The sequence below is a fragment of the Seriola lalandi genome, unplaced genomic scaffold (genome assembly GCF_002814215.2).
Source record: "Seriola lalandi dorsalis isolate HSWRI2012SDOR001 ecotype SW California unplaced genomic scaffold, Sedor1 jcf7180002054680, whole genome shotgun sequence".
In the NCBI taxonomy this organism is placed as follows: Eukaryota; Metazoa; Chordata; class Actinopteri; order Carangiformes; family Carangidae; genus Seriola; species Seriola lalandi.
This window is the reverse complement of record NW_019525233.1, coordinates 1,193,214-1,214,887: the sequence shown is the minus strand read 5'-3', so window position 1 is coordinate 1,214,887 and position 21,674 is coordinate 1,193,214. Positions and strand designations below refer to the sequence as shown.

At 39.7% G+C, this 21,674-nt stretch overlaps 1 protein-coding gene and 1 long non-coding RNA gene across 2 annotated transcripts; one reads left to right on the top strand and one right to left on the bottom strand.

Annotated features, from left to right (window-relative positions):
• Positions 1-2,669: 2,669 nt before the first annotated feature.
• LOC147818201 (uncharacterized) lies at positions 2,670-6,310 on the bottom strand. Its single transcript, XR_015438221.1, has 2 exons — positions 5,440-6,310; positions 2,670-4,475 (listed from the first exon to the last, which is right to left on the bottom strand). It is a non-coding gene; the product is annotated as an uncharacterized LOC147818201 (long non-coding RNA).
• Positions 4,335-21,152, top strand: agpat2 (1-acylglycerol-3-phosphate O-acyltransferase 2 (lysophosphatidic acid acyltransferase, beta)). The gene is made up of 6 exons (XM_023422361.2): positions 4,335-4,510; positions 10,670-10,803; positions 15,183-15,358; positions 16,145-16,240; positions 17,785-17,857; positions 17,993-21,152. Exons 1-6 carry the CDS (start codon positions 4,335-4,337, stop codon positions 18,148-18,150), a joined length of 813 nt encoding a protein of 270 aa, XP_023278129.1. The 3' UTR covers positions 18,151-21,152.
• The last annotated feature ends 522 nt before the right edge of the window (positions 21,153-21,674 follow it).

The following is a 21,674-nucleotide window of genomic DNA, read 5'->3' as shown; positions in this document are numbered from 1 at the left end:
TTCTACATTGATGAATAAACAATTTCAACATAAGAATAATACATAACAAAAAGGTTTTTAAAAAAGTGCCAGAATACATTCTAAATGCATTGTATATCTAACTGATTGATCTGTCAGACAGACATCTAAGTATTTTTCTCTAACGGGTACTTCCCATCAGGGAGGTTCTCTGGGATGAGGTGTAATGTATACTATGTACACTTGTATTCATGCGTGATAACTCTAATAAAAATTGTAAAATGTCATTAAATGCACATTTACAGTGCTCCTTTTTGTATAGTGTATGTTTGCATGATGAGTTTAATTTATTCTTTCTGAATAAAAATCATTGCTAAAATATAACACTGAGTCTAACGTCTCAACGTTAACAATGCTATTATCTATGTTAATATTTATCTTTATGTTAAGTCATCTCTGACTGGATATATGTAACATTGTATATGGAGAAGTGCTAGTTGCCATTCTCTTTATTCCACTTAACAAAATTAGATTATATACTGTAAATGAGTGAATGAATAAAAATATTTTTAATGGTGGAGTTTCATCTGGTTATACAATCCTGTGTCAATTGATAAATACATGAACCTTGTAACCTTTCACTTATTTGGTATATATTGTGCATTATGATATATTCCTTACTATTACCACCTGTAAAATATGAGTTGGCTGTTCTAGTGAATGTACAGGACAAGTGAAGATAACTGCCAACTGAGTATAGCCTACATGTAGAAAATTGTGTCATTTGAAATGTTTTTTTTTTCACCAACAGGGGGTGCCCAAGGACCTTCACTGTCAGTGTCAAACACCAGTCTGCATACCCAATATCACAAACTAGTGTGATAAACTCCTCAGTGTAGGGGGATCAGAGGCTTGTGCAGCCACATGAGATACTTTAATTCATATCAACAGCTTTTAACACCTGCATTTGATTTTAAAGATGAGATCATCGGCTTTGGCTGATCCATCAGGCCACCAGATGGTGACAGGTTAGCCTCTATAATCATCCAGTTGTACAGGTCTGATAAAACAATGCCAAAGTCAACATCAGTCTTTGGCCCAAGGTTCTCTGATACCATGAACATTCATGAATCCACTTGTGTTTCAAGTTGATGTTTAGATTGGACAATTTGTGGCTCGCACAGATGTCCAATCACAGCAAACCATGTTCATGTCTAAGCTGTCTCTTATTCACTCCTCTCAAGGTTCCTTTTGAGTTTCCTGTATGGGCATTGAAGACCGCTGAGTATACTCCAAACCTCTCTTTACACTCTCCAGATGAAGATGTTTGAGTCCAGAGCCAACAGAGAGCCTGAATGTGAACCCCAACCTTTCAATCAATCACACAAGAGCTGGATCCTTCCTCTAGCAGTGATTCCATTCCACATTTAGACTCCCAGTTTCAATGCACCCTCGGTTTCTCCTGGTTTTCTACTTGGGGCTTCAGAAGTTATTGTTGAATCAGCGTTGGGATGAACAGATGTGCCTGTTCTAAGTGGTTTAATTCAGGTAGCTTACTCCTATAAGGCCTTGCAAGAAAAAATATTTGATCTACAGAGCAAATCACAAAAACACTGAGTTCTGCAGAATGAAACAAACATATAGCTCTGCGTCCCCTTCCTGCTTCCCCTGTTGAACACCTTTAGACTGTCAGGTAGAGATGAATCACCGTTTAATACACAGTGTTGTCAGGAAACGTAATGGTTTAAGATGCAGTTGAAGCTGAGATGGGAGGGGATTTCATTTTTACCAGGTAATCTACACATTTAGACCTTGTTAAGAGGCACCCAGAGCTATCTGATAATGACTCGTGAAGGCTTTATAACTCTATGTGCAGAAATACTGATGTAATGAGTATCACTGACAACACAAATGTGTTAACAGTCATCTATGATATATCTCCTTTATTTCCTCAGGATACTTTCACTGAACAGCTTGTGTTTTTTTTGTGGCATGCTTTCAGTTTTTGCTGGTAGAAGTTTTGTGCTGAAAAAGCAGAAATGAAACAGTGTGACAGGACATTGCAGTTGTGGTGAGAAAGGGGGAAAGGAAATGGCAACTTGGAACCGATTTACTAAGATGTTTTTGTCGAATTTCATGTGGACAAGCTCATTTTTGTTGCTACATCACCAGGTGGATGTACTTTTGTAATCCTCTAAAATTCACATAAACGTGCATGCGTTGTTCCCTAGTAATCACCCCCAACCAAACACATTCATAAATACAAATATACCACAACCATATGAACCATATCAATAGAAAATACAAACCCACATCTCTCACAATAAGATATACACACTCACATAAATGATAAAGGCTCTCCAACGCTCGTTGTTATAATTCAGTGTATCTTGTTATCAGGTTTCTTCTCTTTCCACGAGTTTTAAAGTGAGCATTTCAGAAGATTTCATCAGCTCTCCAGAGAAAATGTGTTTACTGTGTACCTTGATAACTGGGCAAAGTCATACAGTAGTATTCATGTCCAAATCCTAAAAGGGTTACAGCTACACTGGGTTGTTCTCCTGGATAAAGTATCAGAACAGTAGCTTTACTATCTCATTTTGTGAATCCATCTTGGAAAATTTCCAACAAAGCAGATGGAGCTTTTATTTTATTTTTTTTTTTTTGTGCACAATAAGTGGCTATATTAAACATCCTGAAATAAACATGAAATAATTATCAATCAGCTGTTTATTATTAAATCACAAATGTAACTGGGAGCAAATGTGAGCCTTTGTATTGCCAACATTGTGCAGATATCTGTATACTTGGTACGAGCCTTTCTTATTGAAAAATGTGTCACACCAATAAATAAGGAAGCAGTGGGTTGTGCTTGAACATCTCAGACACCTGACTCCAGTTTGTTGTCTTTGTTTGTTGACTCCACCTAAAGCACCATTACGCAACACCAGTTTAAAGGCAAACTTTTCCTGTTTGATATTGACCCTCACTTGTTTAAAGGAGGAGTTGGTACACAAGGTTTTTTTTTTTTTTTCCACTAGACCAATCCATTAGTATATTAAACAAACATCATCATGTTGTTGCAGCATACAGTTTACATTGCCGTCAGGGTTAAATAAAATATCCCCCTACCCACGACCAAACATGTTAAATCTCCTGTTAACTTGCCGATCACATGGCAACATAATGAGATATAATGTCAGTCTGAAACCACTTGATCACTCCTCATTATCTGTCACACAGGTTCCCATGGGCCAGTATGAGAGTGTTATCAATTTTAAAAGTGCAATACTAACATATTGTGTATACTGTATGCAAAAGTACATGCATATAGATATAACATCCCAATTTATTAGTTGACCCGACATTGTTCCAGTCTTTAAGAAAAGCTTTATTTTCATATTTTCTACCAGTGTCATTATTGTGATTCTGGATCTTTACAAAGTGTAGTCCACTTTTCTGTATTCCCACCTATAGATACAAGCCAACAGAGAAACCTTTAAATGATTTGAGGTTTCTTTTTTATCCATCACACACACTTAAGAGAGCATTATATTTTACTTCTATGCATTTTACAATGTGCAAATTAGACTCATTACTGCTACTGCCTGAGTAGATAGATGCCAAGTTTTAGAGTCAGCCAATGATTAGGGTAACAGCACATATTAAAACAGGATTAATGACGGATTGATCCTAATCTTCCAAATCATGTCAAGTAGAGCTCTTCGACATGTCTGGAGCATAGTCAAGGCTGCTGGACAGTGTCAGATTATAGCCAAGGATTGGATTATCACTGCTAATCCAATTATTCATGTAATCGGCTGTCAAACTGGTCTTTTTTATAAGGATATCACTTTGGAGAGAGTGAATCCACACAGGTTTATTACAGCGGACATAATTTGTATGTTTGGCCTGGCAAAATTTACATAAAGTATCCTGCAAGAGCTCAGATTGTGGATAAAAATGACTAAACCTAGTGCTTTCATTTAATGCTTGTAAAATTAATTTTATTCAATCTTATACAGGCTGCAAAATAAACTGAATTGTTAGTCTGTAGTTTGTGACATCAGACTATAGTAGTCCAGCAACCGGAAATAGAAAAAAATACAACCGATGACGACTTGACTCCACCTCATGATGCCATTTAGCAACAGATGAGCAGCGTTTCATGTTCATATCGGACGGCAGGAGACGAGCATTGCAATCGCTAAGGTTCCCCAAAGGAACACTTTTTGATTGTGTAATGTTTGTCAGGGTCTCGGTGCTTCCCTTCTCGCTCGCACCGTAGCTAACCGGCGTGTTAGCGGTTTTCTCATCCGCCCCAAAAACCCGCGTGTGTTACCGCTGGCACTGGTGAGCCTCTGTGGTGGATCGCTATGGATGTGATGTGGATGATACCGCTGCTGCTGTTTCCACTCCTGATGTGGACCAGCAGCACGTTTGTTTTTTATTTCAAAAAGTGCTTTTACGTCGCCTGGATGATGGTCTTGGCCCTGGTTGCGATTCCTCTGTGTATACTGAAAAGCGGAGGCAGAGACATTGAAAACATGAGGTGAGTTTGTTTGCATAATAAAAGTCGCTCGGCAGGCAGCGAACGTTTAACGCCTAGCCAACGCTAGCTTGTTAGCTGGCTAGCAGCAGCCGTGGTTCATATTAAACATTTAGATATGGCTTGCTAACAACATCATCTTTCTTAATGTAGATCTTCTTTATGTTAGAATAACATCACTGTAACGTCGGGGGGCTTCTAGTCTACACGTTTGTCTCACATTTGAAAGGAAAACATAACAAAATATAGTTAAATACTTGATGCATTTTTAATCACAGATATGCTAACATTAGCCCCCTTGGACTCTGGTAGTATGGGCGCGTTAGCCGAAAACAAGAATGCTAACATTAACATGTTTATGTCCATTGCTTACTCAAACCAAGTCAGGACGTGTTCTGACTATTCCCAACCTGAGTGAAACAATACTACCCTTAGATAACGGTAATTACCTTAATTATATTTCCTGCAAGAATGCGTGCTACCTTCCCTCCAGTCAAATGCCTGACGTTAGCTAAGTTCCGTGAGGTGATCACATAACGGTCATAAGTCACAAGTCTGCCCACCGAATATCACAACAACACATCATTGTTTCAGCTGCTTTTTTAATAATGAAACAGTAGAAATTACGCTAGCTAAATCAGTTTTAATCAAGCAGCTGATAGGTGTAGTACTATGCACTGAGCTGTCAGTGTGTCCCTTGAAGCTGCACCTCTAAACATACAAGCCAGGACAACATCTCTGCAATAAATCATATCCTTATGAAGCTTGTAATGTTCAGTTTTTGTTCAAAGTGTATGAATGAGTTCTTGAGGCCATTCTTTACCCATTGATTGATGCAGGTAAAGCTCTATAGGAATGACCACTTGGCCTTACCACTGGAGGAATTTCGTTACTTCATACTTGACACACACATTGACCAGGTCAGCTGATACCTGTTAGAAATGTAGTACGCCTTTGAGGTCAGTGTCCACTTGGGGGGTTGCTGCTGCTGTTGTGGTTAAACCAAGATGGTGAGGATGGATTGCTGGACACAAATGATTGCATTCCCGTAATTACCTTGAAGAGACAGATGCCAGATGGCAAGTTCCCCCTGATTAGAGTTGGGTTACCGTATACTTATGAGGCCCTTCCTCGATGCAACCTCACTTGGCCTTGATCTGCTAACAGCAGCCCTGTCAGTTACAACAGCGGACCTTACTGCCTCGCTGCACTTGGAATAACTGTTTTGCAGTCACGTTAGCCGTGGTGTCATGTTGCACCAGTGTACCATTCTGACAGCTCAAAGGTTATCAGGACCTGTTGACTGTGACAAAGTGACTGAATTGGGGTCAGACCTTGCACAGGGAGTGAATAGAGTTTTGGCTGCACGTTCTACATACTAGCCAACTGTGGCGAAAAAAGAGCTCTGTGATTCATCAAGGACAGAGCAGTCCGTCACAGACATTAGCTGTCAGACGGGTACACAAAGGGCTGAATTCTGGGGGGTGACTACTTGCTTCACAGCTGACTTGAATGTGACCCAGTAACAAGCTTCAACATGTACGGTCATCCACATGCATCCACAGAACTCAAGTTACTGTTAATGTTGTGCTTGTGTTTCCTGAAACACTCTTGTTGGTTTTCATTTTATTGTAAATGTAGTCACACAGTATCTGTCACTTAATGTGAACAGTTACTTTTGGCTATGGGCTCCAGTTATCAGGTAGGATGTCATGACAACAGATAAAGGACAGAGGCTTAGTTTTCTCACTCACAATTGCGAGAGCTCAGGTTCCATACTGTGTAATAGCGTCTAGCATCAGTGGGAGACTACCATTGTTACTGTCTGTTTTACTAAGCAGTAATGTTGTCACTGAGACCGTTGACTGACTGACATTAAAGCCCACATTGTTAAAACTATCCCTTTTCTTGTCCCTGGCTTTATGAATGAGTCTGTCCTCTGCAGTGTCATTCTGATCCTGTCAACATGCCCCTGTCTTGAACAGCCCTCTGACCTTCAGCACCTGAATTAGCTTCAGCACCGGTATCTTTGTTTGTTGGTACAATATTTTCATAGCTAACAGGTCGGACTCACCTTTTAATCAATGAGCAGCCAGGATGGTTGAACCCTATGCTGGTATCACATCAACCTAAATGCCAATATGCTTTGTAGGTTCAAAAGGAACTTATTGAGAGACTGATAATGAATTGAATTAGTCGGAAAAGCTTAGTGGATTAGCCATAAAAAGAATCCAACCGAGGCCGTTTCATTCCCCTTGAACAATCTTAATATTGCTGCAACACTGTCTGAGTCATTGCATAACCAGTGACTTTTACACTAGACTGAGTGTTTTATCACTGTACTTCTGTGTTGTAAGATATCCCCAAGACTATATTGTGGTTTAAAGGTTAAGTTGTTTTACTATAGTGAGACAATCAAACGTACATGTGCAAGCTTAGCTTAAAAGTGAGACAGTAGAGTCACATGGTAATGAATTTAAGGGAATTAAGAACCTTATCATGTCTTTGATTATGAAAACATAGTGAGAGTTACTTTTTCATGCTGTAATCAAATACGTCTGGTTGCCACCTATACCAGCTCGACATGAGTTGCACCATCTTGCAAAAGGTAAGAAAAGGAAAGCTTGGCATGAGTTAGCGAGGTAATCATCACATATGAATGTATATCATATGACAAGTAACTATTTTTATTTATGTTCAGTTCCTAAAAGGATTTTGTTCTTAGCAGTCTGTGTCTCTTTTTGATGTTTTGCTTATCATTCTTATCAGTTATGATAACATCTTCTTCCCAGCTTAATTGTTAACATATGGATTTGTTGGTACTCAAGTCAGTGCAGCTTTACAGTGGACTCCATTGGCAATTGTATACACAAATAGTCAGACCACTTTTAGGAAAACTTCAGCTTAACTATGTCATCAAAACTTCTTATTTTATTTATATTATCGCTGTTAACTCTCAGAGTTAGAGTTTTGCTTGTTAAGGTTTCATAATATTCCAGCAAATGTACAGTTGTTATATGCACATCATCGCCATTCAGCTGACCCAAGACTAAAATATTACAAGCAAAAAGAAAAAACCCTGAGAGATTTGTTCATTTGCAAAAAAAACCAGACTCCTGAGAAAAACACAGGCAGATAAGACTGCAAATCCCTGCTCCCCTCATTTACAGCTAACAGCAGTTCAGCTGTCTTTCCAAGAGTGTTTATGTCCAGTAAATGTGCTCTTTGGTCCTTTTATCCTCAGTGAATGGGTAAAAGATTATCAGCTCTGGCATCAGGGTGAAATTAAGTGCATTGAAAAGTACTAAGTGACTTTGCTGTTGTCAGTCCAGTAGCGCAAAATCACATAGAATTACCACTGACAGGATCATTTAGTTTAGTTTATTTTGGAACAAGATATTGGAAAGGACAATTGGAAATGTGTGATTATCGTAAAAGGGTTGCGGCATGATTGTGTACTAAAGTTGGAAATTTACATGTTTTTCACATAGTGTCTTCCTAGATAACAGAAAAAGAAAATCCAAACTGTAGTTACAACTTTCTTATTAAAGAAGTGTCAGGAAAAAAAATACCCTAAATTACAAGGAGATTGGTAGATGGCATTTTTAAAAGGAGGGCAGATTAGGACAACAACATGAGGTACAAGTTTTGGGGGGTGGGGGGGGGGTATGATTCATGAGGTATTTTTTGAAGTGATGATTTCTCCGGCTGAGACAGAAGATGGGGAGTGACTCTGCTGTTTTCCCTGAGAGGGAAGGTCATTCCAGTTGGTGGTGTAACAGAAGCCAGTTTTTTGTGTGTTGCACAGGAAAAAACAGCTGGTTTGTCATTCAAAATTTGTGATTCAGTGCTGCATGGGGAAAATTCTTGCGTGTTATGGATGTATGATTGTGAAACTGTGCTGTGACCATTGTACTTTTCATAACAAATTTTAATGGTAGTAGATTTCATTTTTTCCCTTTTTATAAAAGATCTTATTTTTAATATTTATTTATTATTTGATCTCTTACAGTGTTTTTATGAATCCTTAATGAATATTTTAGTCATATTTGAATTTTCATTTTCACTCACACAGATGACTTGCATATATGGCCTGTACCTTTCGAACATCCCTACACTTGCAGGATGTGACAGGTGTGGAATCTGTAATCAGCTGCTGCCTGAGGAAATTTGGATGTTAATTAGAGGCAGATTGCAAACATAAATTGAATGAAAGGCTTTGAACAAATTTGCACCGCACTCTTCATTTATGCAATTCTTACCAGCGTTTCTTCCCCCTTTCTCATAAAGTTAAAATGTTCCTTTTATTTTATAGATAAATCTACAGATATATTAACATTCAGTGAAAGGACTATGTGGGATCACAGTTTTGAATAGATTGTGTTGCTACCTCCTGGCTCCAGGAGGGAAAAGAGTGAAACCACGATTGAATGATGATAAGATACTGGTGAAGAATACAGGGCTGATTAGCTGATTGTAGTGTGGAGTTGGACTGGACATAAAATGCCAAGGCCCTCTTTGCAGTTTTCCATACCGACACCAGTGTAGATAAATCTGAGATTGACAGCCACTGACTGTGTGAGGTGAGACAGTGTACTGGTTCAGGACAAGGCAGACTTTTTAAAAGTGTTATAGGGCCAAGGAGAAAATGTTATGGAGGTAGGTGTGGGTGTTTACATGGGAAGGGATTAAATCTTTAACCTTGAAGGGTGTCACAGTGATTGGTGAGAAAGGATTTTAATAGCATGTATCCTGCATAATCAGTTTATGACATGGGTCTCACCCTGGAGCTGGTTGTTAAGAATGACAATTAGAGCTTTCCAAGTCAGGGGAGAGGTCACCTCTGATGTGACTTAATGCAGTTCAGAGATATTTTCGGCTTTGTCTCTACAAAGGTCAAGTTCTAGTATAAACAGGAACCAGCACAAATGATTCTGTGAAGATTTTGTTTTTTTTGTTTTTTTAAATCAAGTCGAGACATTTTTAACCTGAACCTCATTACTACTCTTGAACCTTGACTGACTAACTATATTAGAAGTGACTGAAATGTTAAAGGGTCACCAGTTGTGTCGGTTAACACCCACATGTGCAACTCTACAGAGCTTTTTCGCCTCTTTTAGCTCGTCGTTCTGGCTTCTGGTCCGCACATGTACTGCAAGGTTGAGAATGAGCTGTTTCTGTTATCCACGTTTCCAGCAACAGCAGTAGTCGGCAAACAAGCTTTGATTAAACCCCTGTTTACACTTCACTGCTTGACTCCAGGAAGTCATCAAATAGCTGGCAAAGAGTTTAACATTAAGCAGCTAAACACCCAGATATTTTTCTGAAGAGCTGATGAAGACAAAACGACTAAAAGGAGAGGGAGTATTGAATTTATGTTTGCCCGGTGGGTAGAAATATGACTCTACATGATTGGTGATGTTGTTACCTGTTTGCTAGAGACTGAGTGAAACTACTGTTTCCCATGACAACATTATCAGCTGGTGTTGTGGTGGTGGTTGTAGGTTTGTCAGCCTGTTGGAAAGTTTTTATTCCCCCTAGTGGCAAAAATCAATCAAAGCAGCTTCTATCAAATATTGACTTTTATATTTAGCAGTTAGTTGGAAAGTGCTCTCGCTAAAACTGGATAATGAACATTTTACTACCCGTGTCACTCCACTTATTAGATTGTAATTGCAGATAAATTAAAGTATTGATTTCATCGGACTAATCACAGCCCATATTGGCTGTGTGTCTTCGACGTTGGTATCAAATATGTATCGTAACGTTGCTGTATTTGTTTCTCTTCAGTGTCAGACGGGCAGATGGTAGGAGATTCTTTCTCAAAGCTAATTGGAGCGTTGTACTTACTACAGGCGATAATTTAACCAAACAAGAAACAAACAAATCTAATGTTTGCAAAGTGGGACATGGATTTTCTACCAGATGTCTTGTAAGACAGTCATGACTATATTGCCTGATTGAGGTCAAATTGAAAATATCCGAGCTGGTGTTCTCACAATGTAAGGTAATACCTCAGTATTTAACAAGCTTTATACATTCCTCTGTGACCATTAACCTCTCCAACAAGGCTTTTGGTTAATAATATGTAGCCTACTGCACTCACATGACTGTGAACAGTAACCTATGCTCAGGACTGTAATTAACCTTTTTCCCCGCCAGGATTATCCGCTCCCTGGTTCGTCATGTGAAGTATTTCCTGGGTCTACGGTTCGAAGTGAGCGGTTGGGAGCATCTGCAGACAGAGGGACCCTATGTCATCATCTCTAACCACCAGAGTTCCCTGGATGTTTTGGGTGGGTACTGCTGTACTATATGGATTTTTTTTGTTATCCTGTGTTGGGGCTGTGCTCCAGCACACTGGATCTAAAATGAAACGATAACTAAAGCGTTGATTTATGGCTTTAATTTTAGATATTAACACCCACTTTGGGCTATGTAGGAATCACTGCCTTGTTATTGTCCCTCTACATTGTTCAAACACTGGAGGGACTATGTATACAAAGAGCTATGACTCTCACATTGATCGTACAGTATGTGAAGCTGAAAGTCAACACTTTAAAATCAGATCTATAACTGGCGCCACTGGCACTTGTCATATCTGTTTTAAAAGTGAGCCTGGAACAATGGTGAGAGGTTAGGAAATGCAGCGTGTCTCATCTATTTTTTTTAAAACTGATTTTGTTGGACGATGAGGAGTGATGCAAGATGGTTGTGCAGATGGCAGCTTTTCCTCAGCAGATTTCTTTTCTATTTTTGTTAGTTTGTGTTTGTTTCTTGTCTTTGGCAACTCAAATACGATCAGATTTGCCAGAGAAGAAGTGTTGTGCACTCAACAGTTCATCCTGAACTGAGCCGTTTGATAGAGGTGATGCACTCAGGGAGTTTTGTGGATGTTTTAGTTGAAGTAGCCGCAGTCATCTGCGGTAGATGCAAGAGTCACAGATGGAAGATGTGTACCACTGCACCGACTGTGGGGATTTCTGAATTTGCTCTCGAGTATACATGAGGCGAGTCTCCACTCCCTGGCCAATAACATGGAAAAGCTGCTGCTGCTCAATAGAACTAACAAGGATTATTCACACTCTGCCGCTCTGTGCTTCATGGAAACGTGGCTAGGTGAATGTTTCCAGGACAGTTTACATATCAGAGCTAACAAGGAACACATGGAAGGAGAATGTGCTTTTTATCAGAATGAATGTTGATGTCACAGAGTGGAGGGATTTTGTCATTTTTATGCTGACCTTTTATTGTGGTCAGTGCTGACGTCCTGCCTCCAGCCTGTGTGAGCAAGATGCTGCACACCTGACTGAGCAGGTAATCCGTACAGAGAATGTCTGCACTCCCCTGTTAGCCCAGTGACCATGGTCACCGCTGCTTTCAGTGCTCTGACTGCTGACCTGGATGAGCTCACTGACATCATGACACAGGAAACCATCCCCTCCAATCACACTGTAAACGACTGACGACGGATGACCTGAATTTACTGTAGGGTTGACCCCCAACTACTGGTCCATAGTAATTAGTGGCCCGAATGAGTAATTTCATATGGATTTGATTGGCCTGGCCACCAAACAAATGGACAGTCAGGACTGTTAAAGACATCACTGCCCACCCTGCCCGCCCCCCAGGACTTCACACCTCTCCTGATCCGGAGAGGGAAGGTCAGCACAGAACCCTCACAACTTATTTGAACCAAATGTTAGAGCCTGTCAGGTTAATCACATCCACACTTTAAACTTAATCTAGGAAGAACCAGCTCTCTTGGCTTTGGTTGCTAAATGCGATTGTAGTGAAGGTTAAGCAATAGTCCTGCGAAAACTGGGACAAATGTAAAATGAAACCAGCTTTGTGCTGGCAGAATGGAGCACGATGTGCAGCAGAGCGCCATGCAACCACAGAACTGATTTTAACATTGTATTCAGCGGTTTGGATTTGGCACAGAAGATCGTGGAAAGCGTTGATCAATACATACACCAATAAAAAAAAAAAAAATTCATACATCACTGGCCTCACAGGACCCAGTCGGAGATAAAAGCTGTCTTTAAATTTACTGGGTACCATTTAAACTTGGTGTAGAGTGAATAATAGCACGTCATAGCAAGTTTCTTGTTTGTCTTTGATTTTGCATGTGTGGGCAAGTCTTTTATCGGCGCGTCATTCCTCTCAGTCCTAAAACTCATTGTTGAGGGCACTAATTTAGCGGTAGGTATGTTTTCTTTCCATCAGAGCCTGGGAGACAGTGTTGTTCAGGGCCTCTGAGTGATGAGGCCAGGCTCCAGGCCAGGGTAGTGACAGCAGGGGGAGAACTAGGCATCTAATTAGTGCTGAGGAAACTCAGCATGAGTCTGATTTGGCGTCCAAGTTGCCATGCCAACAGCTACACCCAGCCATTAATAGCTGCTCATCCTCAAGATGATGTGATAAAATTCTCACCTCACCTCCACAGCTAGGCCTCGGTTTTAAGCACTCTTTCTGACATGATTTATAACGCTGGATCTGTCCGTACAGACGCATCTGCTTGTGTTTGCTTTCTTTTATTGTCTCTAATTTTTTGTTTGTTGTCCACCGCTATTTCTTTTGCACCAGCAGCCTTTGCACGAAGGTCGATCAAACATATTTTATAATGTAAGCGTTGGTCATGGAGATAATATTCATCAATAAACTCTATACTTGAGAAATCCAGGGTTTCACAAGACCATAGATAAGTACGACCGACAGACCAAAGTTCATCCCACATCGAGTTGTTGGATGTTACATTTAGCCAATTGGCGTCGGCATGTTGTTTCTCTTTCAAAGGTCTTTTTATTGATTGTCCATAATGAATAAAACAGTAACTGTACAGGGAAAGTTGGGGCGGATTTTTAGCTTTTTTGAAGAATACTCACCTGTATCACAACACATTCATCTGCCCAAATAAAAACACACACAAACAGCTGACCACAAGAGATATATTCTAGATTATGGCTAAATAAAATGAAAATTATAGACAACCAAACAGAGAAAATACCTATAATGTACCTTAATTGCACCAGAAAAAATAAGTGAAGTAATAGAGATAGAAAATAAGAAAATAACGTAGGAAAAAAGGAACTATGTAGAGATTATTTCTAGTAGGTTTTTCAGGAAATGTCAAGAAAGGGCGCCACACTGTACTCTCTGTTCCCCAGGTAGTATATCAGATCTTCTCCAGCGTGAGTGGGAACGAGGGGCAGAATCCCTCCACTTAAATAAGATAACTCGTTGAGCCGGTGAAGAAGTAAAAGCCAACACCTTCAGTTTTGCTTTCAGCCAATATTATGTACTATAGCCGGCATTGAGGCACAGTGCAGTTTTAAAATAAGGTTGTAAAGGTTAGACATAATACTTTTTGATGTGGGATTGACAGAGAGAAATATATCAACAGTATTGAGTGGAGGTTTATGAGGAAATTGGGACATTAAATGCTGTACATGATGCCTTACTCGTAAGTGATGAGACACCATATTTGTAAAGTTTCAGTTGCGTAATACCTGGACTATTTTTATGACTGGACTTCTTTTTTTTTTCATTTTTTTTTTTTGAAAGTGATGGAAAAGATGAGTCTAATCTATTGATGCACACAGATACACACACTCAGTTTATTAGCTACCACCAAATAAAGACTCTATGTTTACGGCTGGGCAAAATGAATCAGTGTAAGGCAACGTCCATAAACAAATCCTGCCGTCATGAAGGTTATAATGTTGAGTTTCTGTAGAAACTGTTTCTAGAGAGGTGGTGATTCAGCTGCATGGTCATTTTAGTGTGTCACACTGACAGGTGTTTCTATTATTTACTCTACCCTCATTGATATAAATGGGTTGGACGTAATATTAGAAACACACTCTCTGTATGATTCAGCATTATTTACCTACAGCCTCAAAAATAACCACACAGTTGAATCAGCACCTCTGTAAAATGGGTTCAAAGAAAAACTATATAATAACCTTCATGATAGGATTTATTGCAGGTTTGTTGACTGCATCACTTTCAGCTAGTTTTACCTGATAATCTAGAGACTGAGTGTGAGTATATCAGATGTAGGTGTGACTTTTCATACAGTATCAGTCTGTTGTAAAAGGTTAAAGATGGTGAGCATTTAACATCTGGTGCTTTCATACAGAAGACTTCTGTTTAGTTTTTTTTTTTTTTTTAGCACTTTTTGAAATGAAATTACAGGCACAGATGCTCACTGCCTGTAATAGCACACAAGATCCTTTATCAGGCACTTCCTTGATCATTTCAGCAAACATGCAACTGAAAACTGCTGTAACGGGACTTTCATATCAGGAGCTGAGGCTTCACACAAACATCAGGCACTGCTGACTTTTACTATCCACCTGTGTATGTCTTTATTTGTTGTTGCGCCGATTGCAGGTTTGGAGCAGCCTTTACCTGCCACACACTGTGGATAAATAAACTAAAACTTCTTTCCGTGGAAAATGCCTCAAATCTAGAGAGAGAGAACTACTTTTAATGCAGAATTTAATTCATGAACAGAACCAACCTTATTCATGATTAGTTTTATGTCTATGTAATGTACATGTATTATGTATTTTTTATATTAAACATATATTACTGTCTACATACAGTAGCTTCGACTGTCTTACCTGTTTGAAAACTCTGACGACTGACTTCCTCTTCTGTTTCTCAGGCCTGATGGAGATCCTACCGGACCGCTGCACCATGATCGCCAAGAAGGAGTTGATCTACGCTGGCACAGTAGGCCTCATTTGCTGGCTGGGCGGCATCGTCTTTATCAACCGCAAGAAGACCAGCGACGCCAAAAGTGTCATGGCTGACGCAGCCAAAACCATGTTGGACGACCAGGTAATCTGCCTCGTGTCTAAATGGGATTCATCAGTGATGATAGTGGAAGCCTTGAAGTCAGAATCAAAATGGATTACAGTTTGAATTTTATTTCCATTTCCAGAATAAATGTATATTTTTGCATGTATTTTCTTTTTATTTACCAATGTCAATTATTTAATAGATTCACTCAGATTCATTGATCCACACGTAGAAACCAGACGTGAACATCATTTACATCTTCCAGGATTTAGGACAGCTCACTGTCATTGAGGGGAGCAGCTATGGAATAAATACCATCATACTGCAACATGATCCTCCTCTCACACGTTTTAAATTCAGGCTCAGAGCTTATGTGGTGATCCAGGCGTCTTGAATTTTCTATCATATGGCCGTTTTTATCCCGGTGTCTTTAGTTGCAATTGTACATGTAGTTATGTAAAATGTTTTTTTTCTTTTCTATGTCATGTAAAAAAAAAAAATAATATATATTATTTTGTGTTTTCTTAATCATGATTGATTTTAGATTTAATTTTTATTTCCACTCCATTTCTCTTTTTTGGTGAGATCTCCTTTATAAGCCATTGTGGATTTTTTATTCATCTTAAATATTATATCTTCATATATCTTTTGCCAATAATTAAACTTAAAAATACCTAGTACTTCTCAAGCTTTAGTTTTTCAGGGTTCAATACTTATCTTTAATCTGTCACTTAGTTATTTGTGGTTGGTCTGTCACAAGGTTTTGGTTTTGACTCACTGGGGATGATGCGGGATGAATAACTCTTTGTCCTCTGACCCTCACAGATTCGACTGTGGGTGTTCCCAGAAGGAACGCGGAACCAGAGAGGCGACCTGCTGCCCTTTAAAAAAGGTGCTTTCCACCTGGCAGTGCAGGCACAAGTAAGTACTTTTTCTCTGATCTCCTTAAATTTCACCTTCTTTTTTTTTTTTAGGGGGGGGGGTTCATGTATCCCAAGTATAGCGGGGTTAAGCTGTTCTATCTATATCCTGTCTGAACATGTGAATTAAGTCGACGTTTCATGTGGTGTAACTGTACACCCTCATCCTCTTCATACTTTACCCTACTGGCAGAATGGCTGTGATGATGCTGGCTGTGCTCCAGGAGACTTCTGCCAACGTTTGCCTCCTGAAAGAGTGAGGGGTCATGTTGCCAGCATTGTGCTCCTTCTAGACACACGGGGGAGCTAGCAACCTTATATGGCGCAAGGCAACAGTATGATTTCACCATATCCGATATACAAATGCATCAGCCAGACTTGTTTGCAAGGAATGCTTTGAAATTGTCTGAATAGTTTAGTCTGTTTTTTTTCCTAAGTGTTTTCAATCTGACAGTTCTGCTCTGAAGTTGTTGTCCGTCCTGTATGAAGCAACTTATTCCCCCAACTCCTCTCACCAGATGATTAGAGGGAGGGCGGATGGAGCTCCCAACACACAGTGACTCCAGAGTAATTGGCAGCTCAGCTCTGTGCGTTTATGAGCTTTATCTCTCCGTGCGTGCGTGCAGGAGGTCTCTGTTCCTGAGTCGATGTTTCATAGCGCACACTCAGGGTCAGACGGGTGGAATGAATTAAAAAATGAAAAATGAAAAAAAGAAACCGCAACTTGGTTCACACCAGGCAAAAATGTTGTTGTGTGTATGTGTGTAACTGGCTGCTAAAGATTAATATCAGTTTGGTTCAGATATGCACCAGGGCTGAGAGGCTACAAAAATAAAACCCCGCTGCTCCCAATTAGCAAACACATTAACATTTTCTATTCGGGGGAGGGGGGGGTCAGCTCAATTGGCTCTAAAGTGCAGAACCTGCTTATGTTATACAAATGGTGTTTAGATGTTAAAAGGAGAACGTGATTTGGATTTGTTTAGAGAGTGTGTGTGTGTTGGCGTGAGGTGGCAGAGCAACTTCATTTGAGGTGTGTGTTTTGGTTTTTCCCCCGGTGGCTTCGCTTTCCACTCGAGACTGTTTCTGTGTGAACAGAGACTATTTCAATCTCTGTGCGTTCGCTTCTGCTGAGTTACTGCGCAGCCTTTCCATTTGTGCTCAGGCCGGCCCGATTGAGTGGAAGCAGGACAGCCCCCAGGGGGAGCCACGTTTGGCTCAGCCAGTCCTGTTGAAGGGCCACTCGGGGGGGGGGGGGGGGGGGGGGGGGGGGGGGGGGCCTTGAGAGAGCGACTCGGCCTCTATTAGCAGCAGTGGAGGAGATGGAGATTGCTTGTGTCGTGCTGGTTTTGTTTGTGTGTGGTTCAGTGAAGCATTCCTGCCTGTTTGTTTCTCGTGTTTCAGTTTGTTTAGGAGAAAGAAGACGTTCAAATGTAAAGTTTACAAGTCAGATTTTAATTTAAATATTTATTCTAACATGGCAAATAAGAGGTGATAATATTCTGGGGATACTGTGTGAATCCTCTTTTCATTCTTGTTTTCCAGGCACCCATCATACCCGTCGTTTTCTCCTCCTACAGCAACTTCTACCTACGAAAAGAAAAGCAGTTCAAAGCAGGTAACTCAGCTCGGCCTGTTCCCCTTTGTCCTTTTCTTTTTTCTTAAAGTTTTGTATTACTTATCAACATCTGTATGCAAAGAGCTGCTCGATGTTCTGTGAGACCTCTGACAATAAAGTTTTGCGCCTCCGCAGGGACCATCAGATTGAACATCCTTCCAAAGATCGAGACAAAGGGGATGACGTCAGACGATGTGTCATCCCTCTCCGACAAATCCTTCAACCTGATGCGCTCTGCCTTCCTGGACATCTCTGACTCCGTAACCCAGAGCAACGGGCCCTTGAGGCACTGAACATTTACCATACTCCCGCCTCTCTTTCTCCTATGTCCCTGTCTGAGACCCATTCCTCCCCCAGACCTCCCCACTCCCCCCAGGTTGTCCCATTACTTGGCCAGGAAACAACATGACACCGGTCTCTTGTCATGAAATCTCTTCTTGTCTAGTTGACGCCTGGTCCAGTCCGCCTCTGGCCTGACCATACAGCACAGTCAGTCCCGACCCTCACTGTGTCTGCAGCAGCACCGGCAGCAGCGCTGCTCTGCACGCCGTGAGCGGAGTGACGGACGGCAAGCCGAACAGTATGGATGTGTGTCGTTCTTCATGCATGCCTTTTGGATGGCTCTGTCCACCTGCAACCTTGCTTTGGAAGCCTGGTTTTGTTATTGTCTGACTTTATCACCATTTTATACTTTTTTTTTTGTCTTTTTTTTTTTCCTCCTTACCGCTTTCTGTTCAGCAGATAAACCTTGGCATTTTCTCTTTTCTGTTCATAAATGTCAGTGGGTATTTGTGGTTCTCTCATGCTGCCTTTGTTTTAGTTATCTTTGGACACTCATACACACACACACACACACACACACACACCACACTTTCAAAGAACCATCTCCTTCCTTCCTTTCCTTTTTAGTGCGTTCTCCCCCTTTCTGCATTCCAGTCTCTTGCCTAAAGACAAAAGGAGCGGGGTCTCCACGAGGGGTGGAGAGCGTACGCGGAGGTGAGAGGTCGACGCCGGTTGACCGTGGACTTCTTTTAGTTCTGTCGCTGTGAATTTAACTCTGTATCCATATTGGCTCTTCAGCTCTTATGACCAATAGTTCATGGGCATACTTCATGATGTCAGAAAGCAAAGGAATTCAAGGTTACAAGATGCAGTGTAAAACAATAGCACCCATCTGTACTGGATTAATGGACTTCAGTGGACTGATCAGTTTTCAGTATTGTGCATTGTTGGTGTACCATTGTGCTTTCTTTCAGTCGGTCTCTCCAAAAATTTTAAAATCAACCTGCGTGCAGCATTGAGCAGCAAGTGTCTTCTGCCTGTATTCTGTATTTTTGCTATTTATTTCCACGTTGAATAATCTTGTTTTTTCTTTTCTGGTTTGTTTGTTTTTAAAGTGATCACACGTTTTTTTTGCTCCTCAGAAGGAACTCACAAGTGAACCTATTTAAGATGTGTCAAAAAAGGTGATTTCATAAAGTGCAATGTCCAGCTGTTTTAACATTACTGTTCCAAAGTGCAAGCCACCTGCTGTGCCATGACTGAGTATTTTTCAGGAAGTTTCCGATGCGAGCCCATTTACTTGACTCACTATGACCTGTTTAACCAGTCGTCTGCTGACTGATTGCCCTTTTACCAATAATATGATTTACCTCTACCAATGATGTAAGGCGGTTCTTGCTGTAAGGAAGAGAATCAATGGGATTATTTAGATCTCAAGAACTGTTTGACTGAGTCTGATTTATATTTGTTCTGAAGAACTTGGAAGATTAACTAATTACTAACGATCTCTACGTGCATCTCAGAAAAGTTTAATTACTTCAAATGTATTTTGTTAATTGGAAATGTGCAGGCGTGTCCCCGTTTTGTATTAATTAATATAAAAATGACATAAAAGTGAATGACATTGTTTTTAATTGTGATTTAATTGTTAACTAGACTTAACCTCATAGACAATATTTAGATGATAATTTAAATTTTGGCCTTAAGTTTGATTGGTTGTTGTTGTTGTTGCACTTTGGATTGTTCTGCTTGTTTGCTTACGATCAGGTTTTGTTCTGTAATTTTTACTGATGTTGACTTCTAACCAGATAGAACTGACTGAACTGTTTTTAGTTTACATCCAGGTCTTAAATTTCACATTATTCACTGCCTTTTACACTGTTTGCAAAATCAACTTATTTTTGCCGCTTTTGCCCATCAAACACCATCTGAGAATGTATTTCAGCATTCAGGATATTTATGTACTACTAACTGCATCTTAATGTTTTATTTTATTCTTTTATTTTGAAGTTATTATTTTAAAGCGGGTTGCTGTCCTGCATACAGTTGGCATCAAATCTATGAAATGTATTTATTTGAGCATTAGACTGACTTGTTGTGCACACAGACCTGCATCATGATGTGAATGGATTTATCAATACGTTGGTACTCAGCCTGTACACTGCTGTTCATGTTTGAGCGCATCAGTAGTTTTACTGATACCTGCTGGGCTCTCTGCTTTAAGTACATGACAGTCAGGGTTTCAGTTATGTTCACGGCCAGTGTGGAATATTTGCCCCTACTTACAATAATTGATCAAATTCTACTTTTTTTTTTTTTTTTCTTAGTTTGAATATAGTATTTATTGACTTTTTTCTTAACTGTAAGAGCAGATTTAACCTTTGCAGAAAGTGGTTTGAATGTTAAAAAGTACTTTACCAAATTGGTTTCTTCCAAAAATATGAACTATACCATATACATTTTGCTAATGGAGTGTTTTATCCATTGATTTCCTGTTTGTTTCTTGGTTAGTTTGTAACAGAAAATGTGTGATTTGTAAGCTTTGTGTCATGAGCTTGAACCAGTGGCTAACAGGCTCTGCAATAACTCCTGCTGGTTGACTTTTTTTTTTTCTTTTCTTTTCTTTTCTTTTCTTTTTTTTGGGCAGTCGTTTACAAACTATTATGTAAAATATTGGAAAAGATTCAAAAGTATTCTGAACCTTAATAAAGCACCTTTCATGCTGAGTTTGGGTGGAAAAAAATAAAAAGGACTTCAAGTTTTCTCTGATTTTCACCAAAGCTATTAAAGTGTAATTGGTGGTAGCTGACAGAGCTGACATCCTGCAGAGCCTTGTATGTGTGTGGTCCCCTATTGTACTATATGTGTGTGTGTGTGTGTGTGTGTATATGCACACATGGTATAGACGCCCATTATAGTATCGGGTTTAATATTGATGATGTAGTGTTCTTGTTTTCACCTACTCTGGGTAGACATGAATGCCTTGCAAAAGAATAAATACAAATTCATTCTTTTCTTTTTTTTTTTTCTTTTTAAAGTTTTTGTGAATTGAAATGCCTGCTTTGCTTTCCACTGTCATTTATATTAAAATCAGTGATGGAAAGTAAATTCACAAGTACAATTAATAGATGGATAGAGAGCATTTTCATTTTTTGCTGCTTCTTACTTGTAGGTAATAGTGAGGTAAATTAACCTGTTCTATAGTTTTATGAAATGATAGTTTCATTTTTTGTGAATTTTTTCTTCATTTTAAAGCAGCAATCTCTTTTATCTTCTTTAAATTTGATTTTCAAAACTTTTTTTTTTTACTTATTTTAAAAAGAAACAATGAAAAATCATAAAAACTTTGATCAGGCAACATTAAATAAAAACTGTTCACATGTTAATACATGGGTGATTAAAAATTCAAGTTATCTATGAAAGGAGCTATTTGTACGTTTTGCTACATAACCATTGTTAGCATTAACAGCTGCTTCAGCCATCCTTGCGTTTACAATATAAGAAGTGCTACTTCTTCAGGGCACACTGGGCGCTA